This window comes from Pristiophorus japonicus, chromosome 8 (assembly GCF_044704955.1).
Source record: "Pristiophorus japonicus isolate sPriJap1 chromosome 8, sPriJap1.hap1, whole genome shotgun sequence".
Classification (NCBI taxonomy): domain Eukaryota; kingdom Metazoa; phylum Chordata; class Chondrichthyes; family Pristiophoridae; genus Pristiophorus; species Pristiophorus japonicus.
Genome location: NC_091984.1, coordinates 35,631,033 through 35,646,633, shown reverse-complemented (window position 1 = coordinate 35,646,633; position 15,601 = coordinate 35,631,033). Strand labels below are relative to the sequence as shown.

The window sequence follows — 15,601 nt, the reverse complement described above, 5'->3', positions numbered from 1 at the left end:
GCTGTGGGGCAACAGAGCACAACGACCCAAGCTGCTCCCGATTCAGGCAAAGCTGCGCAGCTACACCAAGGAACTGATACCAGTTATTGGTCGTGTGGGCATAAGAGTATCCCATGAGGGAGCAGTACACGATTTACCACTGTGGATTGTTTCAGGTGATGGGCCAACGCTGCTTGGTAGAAGGTGGATGGGGAAGTTTTGATGGAACTGGGAAGACCTCTGTGTACCTTCTCCGGTGAACTATGTCTCTCTTGCTCAAAGGCTGAGCAAAGCCCCACCTTCAGCTAAACCAGGCATTGAAGTACAGATCCATTTGCAGATTCCAGAGGCACAGGCCGCTCATCACGACCACGAGGAGGTGAAAATCAACCAAGCAGCGGTACAGGCCCAGTACCCACCACCCAAAGCCGACGACCTCTTCGCGACGATGGACGAGGCTCCAGGTCGAAATGATCCGAATGTGTTCCCAACACCAGAGGCAAAATCCCTGGGGAGGAAGATGGCGGCAGTCGGCATCACAGACACGGACGAGTGTGTGTCCAGACCACAGGACGAAAGTGTGTCCAGACCACGGGATGTCGCCGCAACAAAACAGAGACATGTGTTGCCCAGCAAGGAAGACGACTGGGTTTGGGGCAAAGGTAAAGGGGCGGCCGCTGAGAAGGCCAGGAACCCACTACGTTCCAATAAGTTGTTTGCACTATGTTACCCACGTGAGTGTTCTTTCGTGGCCAATGATGTACTATCATATGGGGTCGGGGGTACCTTACAACAAACCAAAGTAGCGGGCGAAAACCAACCGGTCATATATGTATCTAACAAAGTATTCATAGCAAGTGATGAGTTACCACACAGGGTCAGGCATGTTGTGCAGCAAGCCAAAGTAGTGGGCGAGCCCCAACCGGTTGTACATGTATCTAATAAGTTAACCAAGGCAGTAGCCTGCGTTCACGAGACAAAAGAGATGTACCAAAGAGTGTCCCAATATTTGCTTGAGTCAGACAAGCTGCTCATATCTCAGTTTTGGGAGAGCAGAGGCACCATTATCGATGCGTTGTTTCAAGAATGTCTAACACTGTCTGCACACTGTAACATGATCCGCCACGGGCCAGGCACTGAGAATGGGGCTAATGTCCTCAGTTGGCTACCGTTGCCCACCACCGGGGTGGAAACGGCGCAGCCTGCAGACCTACACGTTGTCGTGGAAGTGCTAGAAAGTGAGGGGTCAACCGTAATGACCCCCCAGTTTAGGACCTGGACCAGCCAGGATCCATTACTGCCTGCCAACGGTGAAGCGCTAGACGGGATGTTGCAGCTTATCCGTCGCAAAGACGAAAGGCTCATCCCATCAGGTTGCCCCCTATGGTGCAACCCTGCAACATTGCAAAGAAAGCTACACAGTCAGTGGTCCGGGGCCTCCATACCATGGCCCTGGATCCACGGGGACCACGCGGCCTCCTGCCACTACTGAAAATCTCAAGGCCATATTGGCTATCCTGGGCTTGCCAGACCTTAGGGTCAGCGATAATAGCCCAGAGTGGGCAGTCCAAATCACAAAGACAAGCACCACACGCGTCACGGTAGACTCCCTACAGACCCGGCTATCCCGGGTGCTACGCAGTCACCAGACAGAATCAGAACCGAGCCTTTCGTATGCTATCAGCAGACAATGTACCATGATCGCACGACTCCTCGACGCAACATCAGAATAAATGATGTGGACCATGTTCAGGGCCGCTAGCCCTGTATTAGCCAAAGAGGGGAATGGAATGTTTGTGATGAAAATGGAGCGCTTGTTGTGAAACCATGAACTGGGCAAATGGGCAAATGCAGAAAGCATTTGGACCAGACCAAACTGCGAACTACAGATAACCAGGAACCACTGTGAAAGGACCTGGCCCCCAGCGACCCACTAACACAAATCGACCTCGCCGTCAACCACGAGGATGAACCCACCATGGCAGGACTTCAACTCAGGCGATCGACCCGGAGACGCAGGGTGCCAGATCGCCTAAACTTATAAATAACTTGTACGTAAGACTTTGCTGGGGTGGGGGGAGTGATGTTATGTATGTGTATAAACCTCACCAAATGTAAGACTTGCCACTAGGGGGCACACCTGTGGGAGACCTAAGGGTCACCTGTGCACCCTGGGGTAAGCAGATATAAAAAGTGATTCACCATGCTGTTTCTCCACTCTGGAGTCTGAATAAAGAGACCAAGGTCGCAACAGTTTGAGCTTACAATACAATCCTGTGGATTTATTCTGAACAGAATAGTATGCACCATGTAACACTTTAAGACCTACAGATGATAAATTCCAAGGTAGTGGTTACGGTTGAGCCCATACTGGGAGCTTCCAAGGCAGTTTCGCCATCCCCAACCCAGTGGTGTTTACTGACCGACAAGAAATATTACCTCTATGGGGGATTGGTATGTGCAATCACACGTTCTGTCTCCAAGTTGCAGATTCATTCACCTTGGAAGGCTTTCACCTGGCAGGAAGGACCTGGACAGGTATGTTTTTCAGCCGTTGGTGGGATGATAAGCTGAACGTAAATGATGCACCTGGAAAGTCGGTCTGAGAGGCTACAGTCCTAGATCATGTTGGTCAGTCGGCAGGCCATCCATCACACAGGGAAGGGTGCAGGTGAACTTAACCGAGGGGATCACTAAGGTATTGGGGAACTCAGGCAGCACCAGTGCTGCGGCCTGCTGTATACAATAGAATTGGTGGGAAATGGGCAAGATAGCTGCCACCGTCACTTTAATATTAGTATATGTATTTGCTGTTACCTAAAAAATGTGTGATTTTGCAGGTTGTGCAGATGGTAATGTCGTCCACCTTGGGATGCACCCCCAGTATCAGCCTTCCCAAAACTACTTCCAGAGAAGGGGAACGAAGACAACAGTTGTAGTATACAAGTTGACTCACCATATTCCGAACCTAGCCGGACATCACTAAGATGACCGACAAAACTGTAAGACAATTGCAAATTATTAAGAATTTGACGCCCACAGGAGTCCAATAGGATCCGTGGACGACTCTGTGGCCGAGAATCCTACTACTAGGATGTGTCCCCTGGATAATATAAAATCTGTCCAGGAGCCAACAGGAGGGACTGATGTGGGAAGTAAAGGGTTACTAGAGTTCATAATTTTAAAATTGTTTTCCCTCCTCGATGTGATCAAGTAACAAGGCGAATGTGATTATGCAAGAGATACCAATGTGATTGTACAAAAGATTGTATAAAAAATGTAGTCAAACTGTACCCAGAAATTTTCAAGCGACTTCTGTTCATTGACGGCTCTTCCCTGCATTACGCTTGTAATAAAGACTTTCTGACTTCAATTTACTCCAGACTCCTGGTGGTTTTGGTCCCACAATAGTCATGGAAAACTAAAGAGTGAAACTTAATGAGAAAAGTTACCTACATAAATCTAAAAATATTGCAGTTGAAGACTGTAGTACTGCATGCTGTCCTCGACCAGGCCAATCCCCAGCACTGAAGCACTGACCACACTTGATCATCTCCGCTGGGCAGGCCACATCGTTCGCATGCCAGACTCAAAACTCCCAAAGCAAGCGCTCTACTCAGAACTCCTTCATGGCAAATGAGGAAAAGGTGGGCAGAGGAAACGTTACAGGGACACCCTCAAAGCCTCCCTGAAAAAGTGCAACATCCCCACTGACACCTGGGAGTCCCTGGCCAAAGATCACCCTAAGTGGAGGGAGTGCATCCGGGAGGACGCTGAGCACCCAGAGTCTCATCGCCGAGAGCATGCAGAAATCAAGCGCAGGGAGCAGAAAGAGTGTGCGGCAAACCTGCCCCACCCACCCCTCAACGGTCCTCTGTCCCACCTGTGACAGGGGCTGTGGCTCTCGTATTGGACTGTTCAGCCACCTAAGGACTCATTTTAAAAGAGTGGAAGCAAGTCTTCCTCGATTCCGAAGGACTGCCTATGATGATGATGACTGCATGACTATAAAACACTTAAAGCTTCTCACTTGCTGCTTATGTTGTCATCTGACTCTAATATCCCAGTACCAACCTCACAGCACTACAGTCTTTTAGCTGTTCTTCAAGAGTGGGTTATTTACTTTGATGCTTTAAAACGCTCAACTTTCCTCCAGAAATCAAAGCTGCGATCTCCCAAGGCTTCATGATGTAGGTTGTTCAACATACAAAGACACTGGGGGGAGCAATTGCCTTTCCAAAAGCTGTTAGCGCCTCCCGCAGGCACTAATGGGGTGCTAGTGAATTATCGCCCGAGGGGGAGCGGCGGTAGTGAATTAGCGGCCGGGGAAGGTGGGGGGGGGAAGAGGGGATGCAGCAGTTGTGAATTATTGCCCGGGAGGGGGGGGGGGTGCTGGAGTGGGTGCAGCAGTTGTGCATTATCGCCCAGGGAAGGAGCGGGGGTAGTGAGTTACCGCCCATGGGTGGACGGCGGTAGTGAATTATCGCCCGGGGGCGGGCGGCAGTAGTAACCCGCCTGGAATTGGGCCCACGATGCTGCGGGTGAAAACAGGTTTGTGCTGCGCCCCGTACTTTTTGTCACGGCGGGGGCTCACACGGCGATGATGCCGGCCCCTTTGCACCCTTCAGGGGAAATTGCCCTGCATGGGCGATGCTCACGACAGCTTCGCGGTTTGTGAAGTTGCCGCGGCCGCCATCTTTATTTTGTCGGCCGACTTTTCAGTTGACCCAACAACGGCAGCCCGGCATCCTCTCTTGGGTACCGGGCTGCTGGCCCAGCCGAAACCCTCCCTAGTGGCCCAGTGGACGCCAGGAAAGTGGCTGCCGAGTTCGCAGTGGCCCTCCCCTTTAAAAGGGGAGGGACGTTGTGATGCATCAGTGCCCCGCTGACCATTGCGCTTCCACCCCTCTATCGCCCCGCAGAGGAGAATTACACCTTTGGTACCGCCCCGCAGATTTTTTTGATTTAAAGACCCCAATTCCAGGACATTTAGCTGCCCATCTCGCCGGGTATTAAATTTTCATTTAATTCAGATTGTGCGGCCCAAACGGGGCGCGGGGTAATTTTGCCCCCACTGCCTATTGTGATCAAATGCCTCGTCTCAGGATGGCCAGCACTTGTATCACTCCTTTGTGTTCTCAATACCAATTCAGTTCAGTCAACTGAAGACACTTCAGCGCTCCTATGCAATTTTATTGTTAGATTCAAACAAAAATACACTTACTTCAAACCTGTCATTAATCACAATTCTCACGTATTTGAAAATTCTCAAGTTGATCAGTTGTTCTGTTTGTTAACTCTTCTGCCCAGTTAATTAAGGTCCAATCCCTTCTTATCGAATCAACTTTGACTTTTTCCAGTCCATAAGAAATAGGAGGAGTAGGTCCTACAGCCTGCTCCACCATACAATATCATGGCTGTTCATCGACCTCAACTCCACTAACCCACACGATCTCCATCTCCCTGGATTCCCCTCGACTCCAAAAAATTCTATCTCAGCCTTGAATGTATTCAGAGACTCAGCATCCACAGCTCTCTGAGGCAGAGAATTCCAAAGCGTCATAACACACCGAGTGAAGAAATTCCTTCTCATCTCTGTTTTAAATGGCCTACCCCTTATCCTGAGACTGTGCCCCCTAGATCTAGACACTCCAGCCACAGGAAACAACCTCTCAGCATCTACCCTGTCAATCCTGCAGAATCTTGTATGTTTCAATGAGATCACCTCTCATTCTTCTAAACTCCAGAGTATAGGTCCATTCTACACAATCTCTCATCATAAGACAGCACTCTCAGCCCAAGAATCAATCTGGTGAACCTTCGTTGTACCACCTCCAAGGCAAGAATATCCATCCTTCGATAAGGAGACCAAAACTGTGCACAGTACTCTAGGTGTGGTCTAACCAAGGCCCTGTACAATTGTAGCAAGACTTCCTTACTCTTATACTCCAACCCCCTTGCAATAAAGGACAACATGCCATTTGTCTTCCTTATTGCTTGCTGTACCTGCATGCTAGCTTTCTGTGTTTCTTGCACAAGGACACCCAAATCTCTCTGAACACCAACATTTAAAAGTTTATCATTTAAAAAATATTCTGTTTTTCTATTCTTCCCACCAAAGTGAATAACCTCACATTTCCCCACATTAGTCCAGCATCACCATCTTTGACTATTCTTATAATTTTCTGTTTTCACATTGAACCCATCTTGTTGTTGCAATTTTCCAATTGCTCCACTCTCACATCTGTTACATCAGAGAAGAAATTTACAAGCTGGGGCATTAAGTCTGAATCAAAATATTGTAGTTTAAAATTGGATGATAAAGATATCAAGGGATATTCATATCCTTGTTTAAAAATTTGTACAAAATGCAGGATGGCCATGGTAAAGGGGCAAGCAGATTAATCAGAATTTTTGGCATTAGTATTGCTGCATGTAATACTAATCCAAAACGCATCCCATTTGAAGTATAAGAACATAAGAAATAGGAGCAGGAGTAGGCCATACGGCCCCTCGAGCCTGCTCCTCCGTTTAATATGATCATGGCTGATCCGATCATGGACTCAGGTCCACCTCCCTGCCCACTCCCCATAACCCACCAATCCCCTATCGGTTAAGAAACTGTCCACTTCTGTCTCAAATCCATACAATGTCCCAGCCTCCCAGCTCGCCGAGGCAGCGAATTCCACAGATCCACAACAGAGAGAAGAAATCTCTCCTCATCTCAGCTTTAAATGGGCGGCCCCCCACTCCAAGATCCAAGACCATACGCCCAAGCTCCAATCCCCCCCATCAATGGAAACATCCTCCCTGCATTGAAGACGAGATAGAAACAAGGTGAATAGTCATACTACACCCCTATGCAACAGGGGATTGTTCCAGAGTATGCCAGAAGTAATAGATGAAACATTTAGGGCCCAAGTTTCCACATGATTTGCGCCTGATTTTTAGGAGCAACTGGTGGAGAACGGACTATCTTAGAAATCGCAATTCTCCACATTTTTTTTTCTGCAGTTCTAGTGAGGTAGAACAGTTCTACTTTAGAACAGAATTTTTTTTTCCAAAAGGGGGCGTGTCCGGCCACTGACGCCTGATTTCAAAGTTTCCACAGTGAAAACGTACTCCAAACTAAAGTAGAATGTAGCAAGTGAAGATTTTTGTAGAACTGAAAAAACCTGTTCTACACATTAAAAAATCAGGCGCAGGTTACAAATTAGGCGTCCAGAACGAGGTGGGGGGGGGTGGGGGGAAGGGAACTCATTAAATTCGACAATAAATCCTTATTTATACTTCTACAAATATTATACAAATAAATCCAACCTGAATAAACATTTATAAGCAAAGAAAAGATTAAATAAACCATCTTCCTACATGTGTGAAAGTGCTTCAGCCATCGTTCGAAGGAAACCGCCGTTTGTTGCCGCGCAGGGGAGGGCGGGGAAGGAGACAGCGGCTTGTTCCCGCGCAGGGGAGGGAGGGGAAGAAGACAGCGGCTTGTTGCCGCGCAGGGGAGGGAGGGGAAGGAGACAGCGGCTTGTTGCCGTGGAGAGAGGGGAGGAATGGGAAGGAGACAGCGGCTTGTTGCCGCGCAGTGGAGGGAGGGGAAGGAGACAGTTGCTTGTTGCCGCGCAGTGGAGGGAGGGGAAGGAGACAGTTGCTTGTTGCCGCGCAGGGGAGGGAGGGGAAGGAGACAGCGGCTTGTTGCCGTGCAGGGGAGGGAGGGGAAGGAGACAGCGGCTTGTTGCCGCGCAGGGGAGGGAGGGGAAGGAGACAGCGGCTTGTTGCCGCGCAGGGGAGGGAGGGGAAGGAGACAGCGGCTTGTTGCCGCACAGGGGAGGGAGGGGAAGGAGACAGCGGCTTGTTGCCGCGCAGGGGAGGGAGGGGAAGGAGACAGCGGCTTGTTGCCGTGGAGAGAGGGGAGGGAGGGGAAGGAGACAGCGGCTTGTTGCCGTGGAGAGAGGGGAGGAAGGGGAAGGAAACAGCGGCTTGTTGCCGTGGAGAGAGGGGAGGGAGCGGAAGGAGACAGCGGCTTGTTGCCGCGCAGAGGAGGGAGGGGAAGGAGACAGCGGCTTGTTGCCGTGGAGAGAGGGGAGGAAGGGGAAGGAAACAGCGGCTTGTTGCCGTGGAGAGAGGGGAGGAATGGGAAGGAAACAGCGGCTTGTTGCCGTGGAGAGAGGGGAGGGAGGGGAAGGAGACAGCGGCTTGTTGCCGTGGAGAGAGGGGAGGAAGGGGAAGGAAACAGCGGCTTGTTGCCGTGGAGAGAGGGGAGGAATGGGAAGGAGACAGCGGCTTGTTGCCGCGCAGAGGAGGGAGGGGAAGGAGACAGCGGCTTGTTGCCGTGGAGGGAGGGGAGGGAGGGGAAGGAAACAGCGGCTTGTTGCCGTGGAGAGAGGGGAGGGAGGGGAAGGAGACAGCGGCTTGTTGCCGCGCAGGGGAGGGAGGGGAAGAAGACAGCGGCTTGTTGCCGCGCAGGGGAGGGAGGGGAAGGAGACAGCGGCTTGTTGCCACGCAGGGGAGGGAGGGGAAGGAGACAGCGGCTTGTTGCCGCACAGGGGAGGGAGGGGAAGGAGACAGCGGCTTGTTGCCACGCAGGGGAGGGAGGGGAAGGAGACAGTGGCTTGTTGCCGCACAGGGGAGGGAGGGGAAGGAGACAGCGGCTTGTTGCCACGCAGGGGAGGGAGGGGAAGGAGACAGCGGCTTGTTGCCACGCAGGGGAGGGAGGGGAAGGAGACAGCGGCTTGTTGCCACGCAGGGGAGGGAGGGGAAGGAGACAGCGGCTTGTTGCCACGCAGGGGAGGGAGGGGAAGGAGACAGTGGCTTGTTGCCGCACAGGGGAGGGAGGGGAAGGAGACAGCGGCTTGTTGCCGCGCAGGGGAGGGAGGGGAAGGAGACAGCGGCTTGTTGCCGTGGAGGGAGGGGATGGAGGGGAAGGAAACAGCGGCTTGTTGCCGTGGAGAGAGGGGAGGGAGGGGAAGGAGACAGCGGCTTGTTGCCGTGGAGAGAGGGGAGGGAGGGGAAGGAGACAGCGGCAACAGGGAGGGGAGGGGGAAGGAGACAGCGGCTTGTTGCCGTGGAGGGGAGGGAGGGGAAGGAGACAGCCGTTTGTTGCCGCGGAAGTGAGGGAGGGGAAGGAGACAGTGAGAAGGGTAGCCTCAGTGCTGATGGCAATGTGATTTTATTAAAAAATGTTCAAAAATTAAACAGCTACAAAGAACTACAAAAATGGCCGAATGCCAATGTTTTTTTTCACACTGAGCATGCGCGAACGCTCCAACGCGCATGCGCAGCGTTGCCGGCAGGAAAAAAACTAATTTAAATAGTACCCGCCCTCTCCCACTTACAAAATCGGCGCGAGTGTAGGCTCCGCCCCCCTGGGCGCTGCGCCAAACAGACAAGGAGCTGCAAAGCGCTCGAGAATAGCGCGTTTTTTTTCTGGCGCCATTTTAGGCGCAAAAAACGGGCGCCCAGCTCGGAGTGGCGCCCGTTTTTTATGCTGTGGAAACTTGGGCCCTTAGTACTTAGGGCAACATTGCACTGTCCACGCAACATTTTACCAGAAATATGATCAGTGTTCTCATTAACTTTTATTTTACACTTACAATGGTAGTTCTAGACAGGACACATTTCATAACTAAAAAATAACCACCAAATAAGCCAATATGGAATGCCGGATCAAAGTTTTTGTTATGTTGGATATCTGTAGACAAGAATACACTGTAGCAAGCTTTTGTCTCATCAAAATATAGTTATTTAAATGAATTCAAAATGCAATAACCCATCTTTAGTAAATCTGTACTGTTTCCAGACATTGGATAGTAAGTATTGCATTTCAAAATTATAAACTTTTAATCTAAATTATGCAGCATAATTGAGAAAACAGTTATATATTACTCAGAGTTACAAACACATTGAAGGACTCCACATGAATGACAAACTACACAGGCACAAAGAGCATAGTCTGAGTGATTTAATGCAGCAATATTTGTTTAATCATATCTGTAGATAATGTCATATTCTGTTTGGTTCGTAGTCATCTTTCCTCAATACACAAAATAGCCGCAGAAACTGCTGCTGTATTTCATATTTAACCTTAATCCCCTCCCCCCTCCTAGGTGAAAAGTGGCACAATTTTTAAACAAAAATATGGCTAGTTTCTTCAATATTTGTAAGGTTTGACTGAATAATGTACTATACTTAGGAGTGAAGTTAGCAAAGTTGATTGAAGGACAAGATCACAGTTCAAATACCTCGATTAGCTTCCCTGTCCTCTTTTGCCTGGTCCAGTACAAGTATTTCTTAATTCCAAAAGGCAAACTTAGTCTGCATGTCGTAACACATTGAAACCGTTGATCCTGGTTTTTGACAACAGCACTTAGAGAAGAACAGCATGGAACACCGTTATAGCAGCTTTCAAAAGCTGATGGGAACTCTACAAACTCATTTGCTGAAATTCTTAGAACTAGTGAAGTTAGCTACAGATAATCAATATGTTTTTGATTTTTTTTTCTAAATCAGATACAAAAATACATGCATATTGTTTGGTTCTGTACCTATACTCTATGGCAATCTCAATACAATCAGTAAGGTTAAGACTAACAGTACCATCAGAACTTTTAATATATCATGTCTGCAACTCTCCCTCCATTAAACACACACAAACATTAGATTGTTAATAGTACAATTCTAAATGTGCAAATTTCATGCAAGTACTTAAAATCATTTTCATTCCATTGGGCGTAAAATAAGCTTGTACACAGTAGTATGCAAGATAATGCTCCTAGCACATCACCTCACTACTGCTACTCTTCCAAATATTTTTGAAAGTGCTTCAATATTGCTGTAAAATTTGAATTTTCCAATCCTGGCATAATGTGTGTTAATTTAGGTTATATGCATCTTGGCTGGTACGCACAATAATGGTGACAGCTACAATGAGGCTCAAATTCTGATTTGCACAGTGCACCCTTTTTAAGTAAACAGTCATGAGCCACTCAAACTTTAAGTTCTAGATTCAGATCTACATACTGTTGGGTAAGCAAGTTAAAGCAAGCTTCAGATCAGTGCAGTGTTGCTAACAGCCAGACAAGAAGCAGATAAGATCACATCAATTAATATCATAACCACTTTATAACACTAATTTAAAAGCTCCTTTTATACTAATCACCTTAACACAATAAAGGACAAGGGATTTCATAACACTTTAGGTCACAACTTTATCCTGTCCCAGTGATGTGTCTGGTGTTTTTAATTGTATCACAAAAACTGTATGGTTAAATGGCAAATGGTATTTAATACTATGGAGGGACACTAAAAGGACCGTCTTTAGTTGAACTGATGTACTGCAATTGGCAACAGGAAAATACTGCACTTCAAAGTTCATACAGAACTTCTAGAATGGTAGATAATGACCAGGCCTGGGTTTCACAGCTAAATGGACAGTACCCCCCATTTTCATTTGTAAGCTCTGGAAGACCTTTCCAGGAAGATCTGCAAAATAAAAAAAATAGTAAGTGAAAAGACTGCAATTCATTTTACTTAGTAACCGTCACAGTTTGATATTCTTTAACTATCTTTTCATGAGAAGGACTTGGACGTCAGTTATGTAAAGACTTTTTTTTAAAAAGCAAAAGCTTGCCTGAAAAGGGTTAGTTTGTTAAGATGGTCCATGCTGGATTATCAATCTGTTATTACTATGTTAAAGGTGCTAGATAAATGCAAGTAGTTGTTGTAGGTAAACTATGTGAGTTCGGGAGTGTCTGATAAACATAGAGCACCTTAGTGTTGAAGAACTCTTTTAATCTCTGTAGGCTGGGGAGAGAGACTTTTAAAACTCAGAATACACCACCAGAAAAGCAGAAGGTTGCAAAGGGATCAAACTGTGAATCTGGGTGGTAGGTCAGAATATAGAGAGATTGTGCTTTTAAATTGAGCTAGACAACCCACCGAGGGGGATTAGCTCTCATGTGTTTTTAATTTTTATAACCATAAGCGAACAAGTCGTACTGTGTGTTTTTTTTTCCTGCTGTAGAATAAAGCGGCTTACAACTTGAATCAAATTTGTCTCACCCAGTATTAATTCAGTCTGCCTTCAAAGCGATTGAAGGAGAGCATATACAAGACTTGGAAATCTGGTCCAAGGAGTTTCACTGTTACAGTCCTGGGTCTGTTACTGTGCAAATAGTACATGGCAGTGGCAGTCAACTTCCATATAAAATAGAGGCACAGATCACCCAAGGGAGTGGATGATGCCACTGTACACAAGGTATTTATAAGAACCCACAAGACTCTAATCAAGCGATGAGAGTATACAATCTGGATGTTTTACTTGAGGTAATTTCCGCACACTACATCTATAAAACCGGCAAGAAACATCCTATAATATTGTTAAAAAAAAAATTAAAAGGGCTCGACGACACTTGTAACCAGACTTAGAAAAGCACATATTTGAAAGTTATTCCTGGTTCTATTTGTGAACTCAAATAAGATTTGCTTTCTTTAAAAGGTGAACTTTCTGCTGGGTGCCTTTGCATCCTGCCACGAAAGATTTTAAATTCTGATGATCTACCTTACATGGATGAGTTAACAAAAAAATGATATATGTTGATTTATGCTTTTTACTATAACGAATCACCATCTGGATTGGAATTATAAAGAAACTTAACAAATGTAGTGACATTCATCGAGAACATTACTTCCGTTAATACCAAAAAAATGTCAAGAAACAACAAACTACAGACACAAATCATGTCACTGTAGTGAAGCTAGATTTTAGAGCAATGTTTAAGAATAGCAATTCTGGAAAGGAAACTGCATTATATAGCGATTTTTTAGTTCTTTAAATTATTGACTTACTTTTCCAAGTAATCATAATGATGAGAAAGAACATTCTTCACTAAATATATAGTGTCTTCATACAATTTCTCTTCTAGCACTTTTGAAAAATGCAACTTTGCACGTAGGAAATATCCAACAGGCCACAGCCATTCCTAGAACCAAAAATACAAAATGCAAGTCTATCGCGCCATTATACACTAAAAGCATTGCAGCTAAACTTGGTGAAATATAATACAAATAATTACCGGTCCTTGGTGGTAATTAAAGCCTCTAGATATGTGGAAGTTGTCATTGTCAAATGAGTTATCATATACACCACAGTAAACATGGTCACTAGGCAAAAGGAGAAAACAAACATTACTAACTTTGTTAGCATACATTAGCAAAGGAGTCTATTGTGGATAAACACAGAAAATGGGGCCCCACGAATAGTCATCATCACCATCATAGGCAGTCTGTCAGAATCGAGGAAGACTTGCTTCCATTCTTAGCATGAGTTCTTAGGTGGCTGTACAGTCCAATACGAGAACCACAGTCTCGGTCATAGGTCGGACAGATAGTCATTGAGGGAAACGGTGGGCAGGGAGTCTGGTTTGCCGCATGCTCCTTCCGCTGCCTGCACTTGATTTCTGAATGCTCTCGGCGATGATACTCGAGGAGCTCAGTGCCCTCCTGAATGCACTTCCTCCACTTAGGGCGGTCTTGGGCCAGGGACTCCTAGGTGTCAGTGGGGATGTTTTACTTTATCAGGGAAGCTTTGAGGGTGTCCTTGTAACGTTTCCTCTTCCCGCCTTTGGCTCGCTTGCCGTGGACGAGTGCCGAGTAGAGCTTGCTTTGGAAGTCTCGTGTCTGGCATGCGGACTATGTGAATAGTACTACTTCAGTAAAACCCAACACTGCACGAGGTAGAAAAAGCCATAAGACAGCTTAAGAACAACAAGGCTTTGGAAGCGGATGGAATCCCTGCTGAGGCACTGAAGTATGGCGGAAAGACACTGCTGGCGTGAATACATGACCTCATCTCTCTCATCTGGAGGGAGGAGAGCATGCCAGGAGATCTGAGATGCAGTGATCGTGACCATCTTTAAAAAAGGGGACAAATCCGACTCCGGCAACTACAGAGGAATCTCCCTGTTATCAACCACTGGGAAAGTCGTCGCTAGAGTCCTCCTCAAATACCTTCTCCCTTTGGCTGAGGAGCTCCTCCTGGAGTCACAGTGCGGATTTCATCCCTTGCGAGGCACAACAGACATGATGTTTGCAGCATGACAACTGCAGGAAAAATGCAGGGAACAGCGCCAGCCCTTATACATGGCCTTTTTGACCTTACAAAGACCTTTGACACAGTCAATTGCGAGGGGCGATGGAACGTCCTCCTCCATTTCGGATGCCCCCAAAAGTTCGTCACCATCCTCCGCCTGCTCCATAACGACATGCAGGCCGTGATCCTTACCAACGAATCCATCACAGACCCAATCCACATCCAGAACGGGGTCAAACAGGGCTGCGTCATCGCCCCAACCCTCTTCTCAATCTTCCTCGCTGCCATGCTCCACCTCACAGTAGACAAGCTCCCCACTGGAGTGGAACTAAACTACAGAACCAGTGGGAACCTGTTCAACCTTCGCCATCTCCAGGCCAGATCCAAGACCACCCCAACCTCTGTCGTCGAGCTACAATATGTGGACGACGCATGCGTCTGCACACATAGCGGCTGAACTCCAGAACACAAGAACATAAGAATTAGGAACAGGAGTAGGCCATCTAGCCCCTCGAGCCTGCTCCACCATTCAACAAGATCAGGGCTGATCTGGCCGTGGACTCGGCTCCACTTACCCGCCCGCTCCCCGTAACCCTTAATTCCCTTATTGGTTAAAAATCCATCTATCTGTGATTGGAATACATTCAATAAGCTAGCCTCAACTGCTTTCTTGGGCAGAGAATTACACAGATTCACAACCCTCTGGGAGAAGAAATTCCTTCTCAACTTGGTTTTAAATTGGCTCCCCCGTATTTTGAGGCAGTGCCCCCTAGTTCTAGTCTCCCCGACCAGTGGAAGCAAGCTCTCTGCCTCTATCTTGTCTATCCCTTTCATTATTTTAAATGTTTCTATAAGATCACCCCTCATCCTTCTGAACTCCAACGAGTAAAGACCCAGTCTACTCAATCCATCATCATAAGGTAACCCTCTCATCTCCAGAATTAGCCTAGTGAATCGTCTCTGTACCCGCTCCAAAGCGAGTATATCCTTCCTTAAGTAAGGTGACCAAAACTGCACGCAGTACTCCAGGTGCGGCCTCACCAATACCCTGTACAGTTGCAGCAGGATCTCCCTGCTTTTGTACTCCATCCTTCTCGCAATGAAGGCCAACATTCCATTCGCCTTCCTGATTACCCGCTGTACCTGCAAACTAACTTTTTGGGATTCATGCACAAGGACCCCACGTCCGTCTGCACCGCAGCATGTTGTAATTTCTCCCCATTCAAATAATATTCTCTTTTACTGTTTTTTTTCCCCCACCCGAGGTGGATGACCTCACATTTTCCGACATTGTATTCCATCTGCCAAACCTTAGCCCATTTCGCTTAACCTATCTAAATCTCTTTGCTGCCTCCCTGTGTCCTCTACACAACCCACTTTCCCACTAATCTTTGTGTCATCTGCAAATTTTGTTACACTACACTCTGTCCCCTCTTCCAGGTCATCTATGTATATTGTAAACAGTTGTGGTCCCAGCACCGATCCCTGTGGCACACCACTAACCACCGATTTCCAACCCGAAAAGGA

At 47.3% G+C, this 15,601-nt stretch overlaps 1 protein-coding gene across 3 annotated transcripts in view; it reads right to left on the bottom strand.

Annotated features, from left to right (window-relative positions):
* Nucleotides 1–9,931: 9,931 nt before the first annotated feature.
* Nucleotides 9,932–15,601, bottom strand: part of LOC139268468 (glycogen debranching enzyme-like) — a 143,079-nt gene continuing 137,409 nt past the window's right edge. For all 3 annotated transcript variants that reach the window (XM_070886668.1, XM_070886669.1, XM_070886670.1), the window contains exons 32-34: nucleotides 13,059–13,146; nucleotides 12,832–12,965; nucleotides 9,932–11,466 (exon numbers count right to left, since the gene is read on the bottom strand). In XM_070886668.1, coding sequence (XP_070742769.1) covers nucleotides 11,349–11,466; nucleotides 12,832–12,965; nucleotides 13,059–13,146 — 340 coding nt within the window. In that variant the 3' untranslated portion in view covers nucleotides 9,932–11,348. The remainder of the gene's footprint in view (nucleotides 11,467–12,831; nucleotides 12,966–13,058; nucleotides 13,147–15,601) is intronic.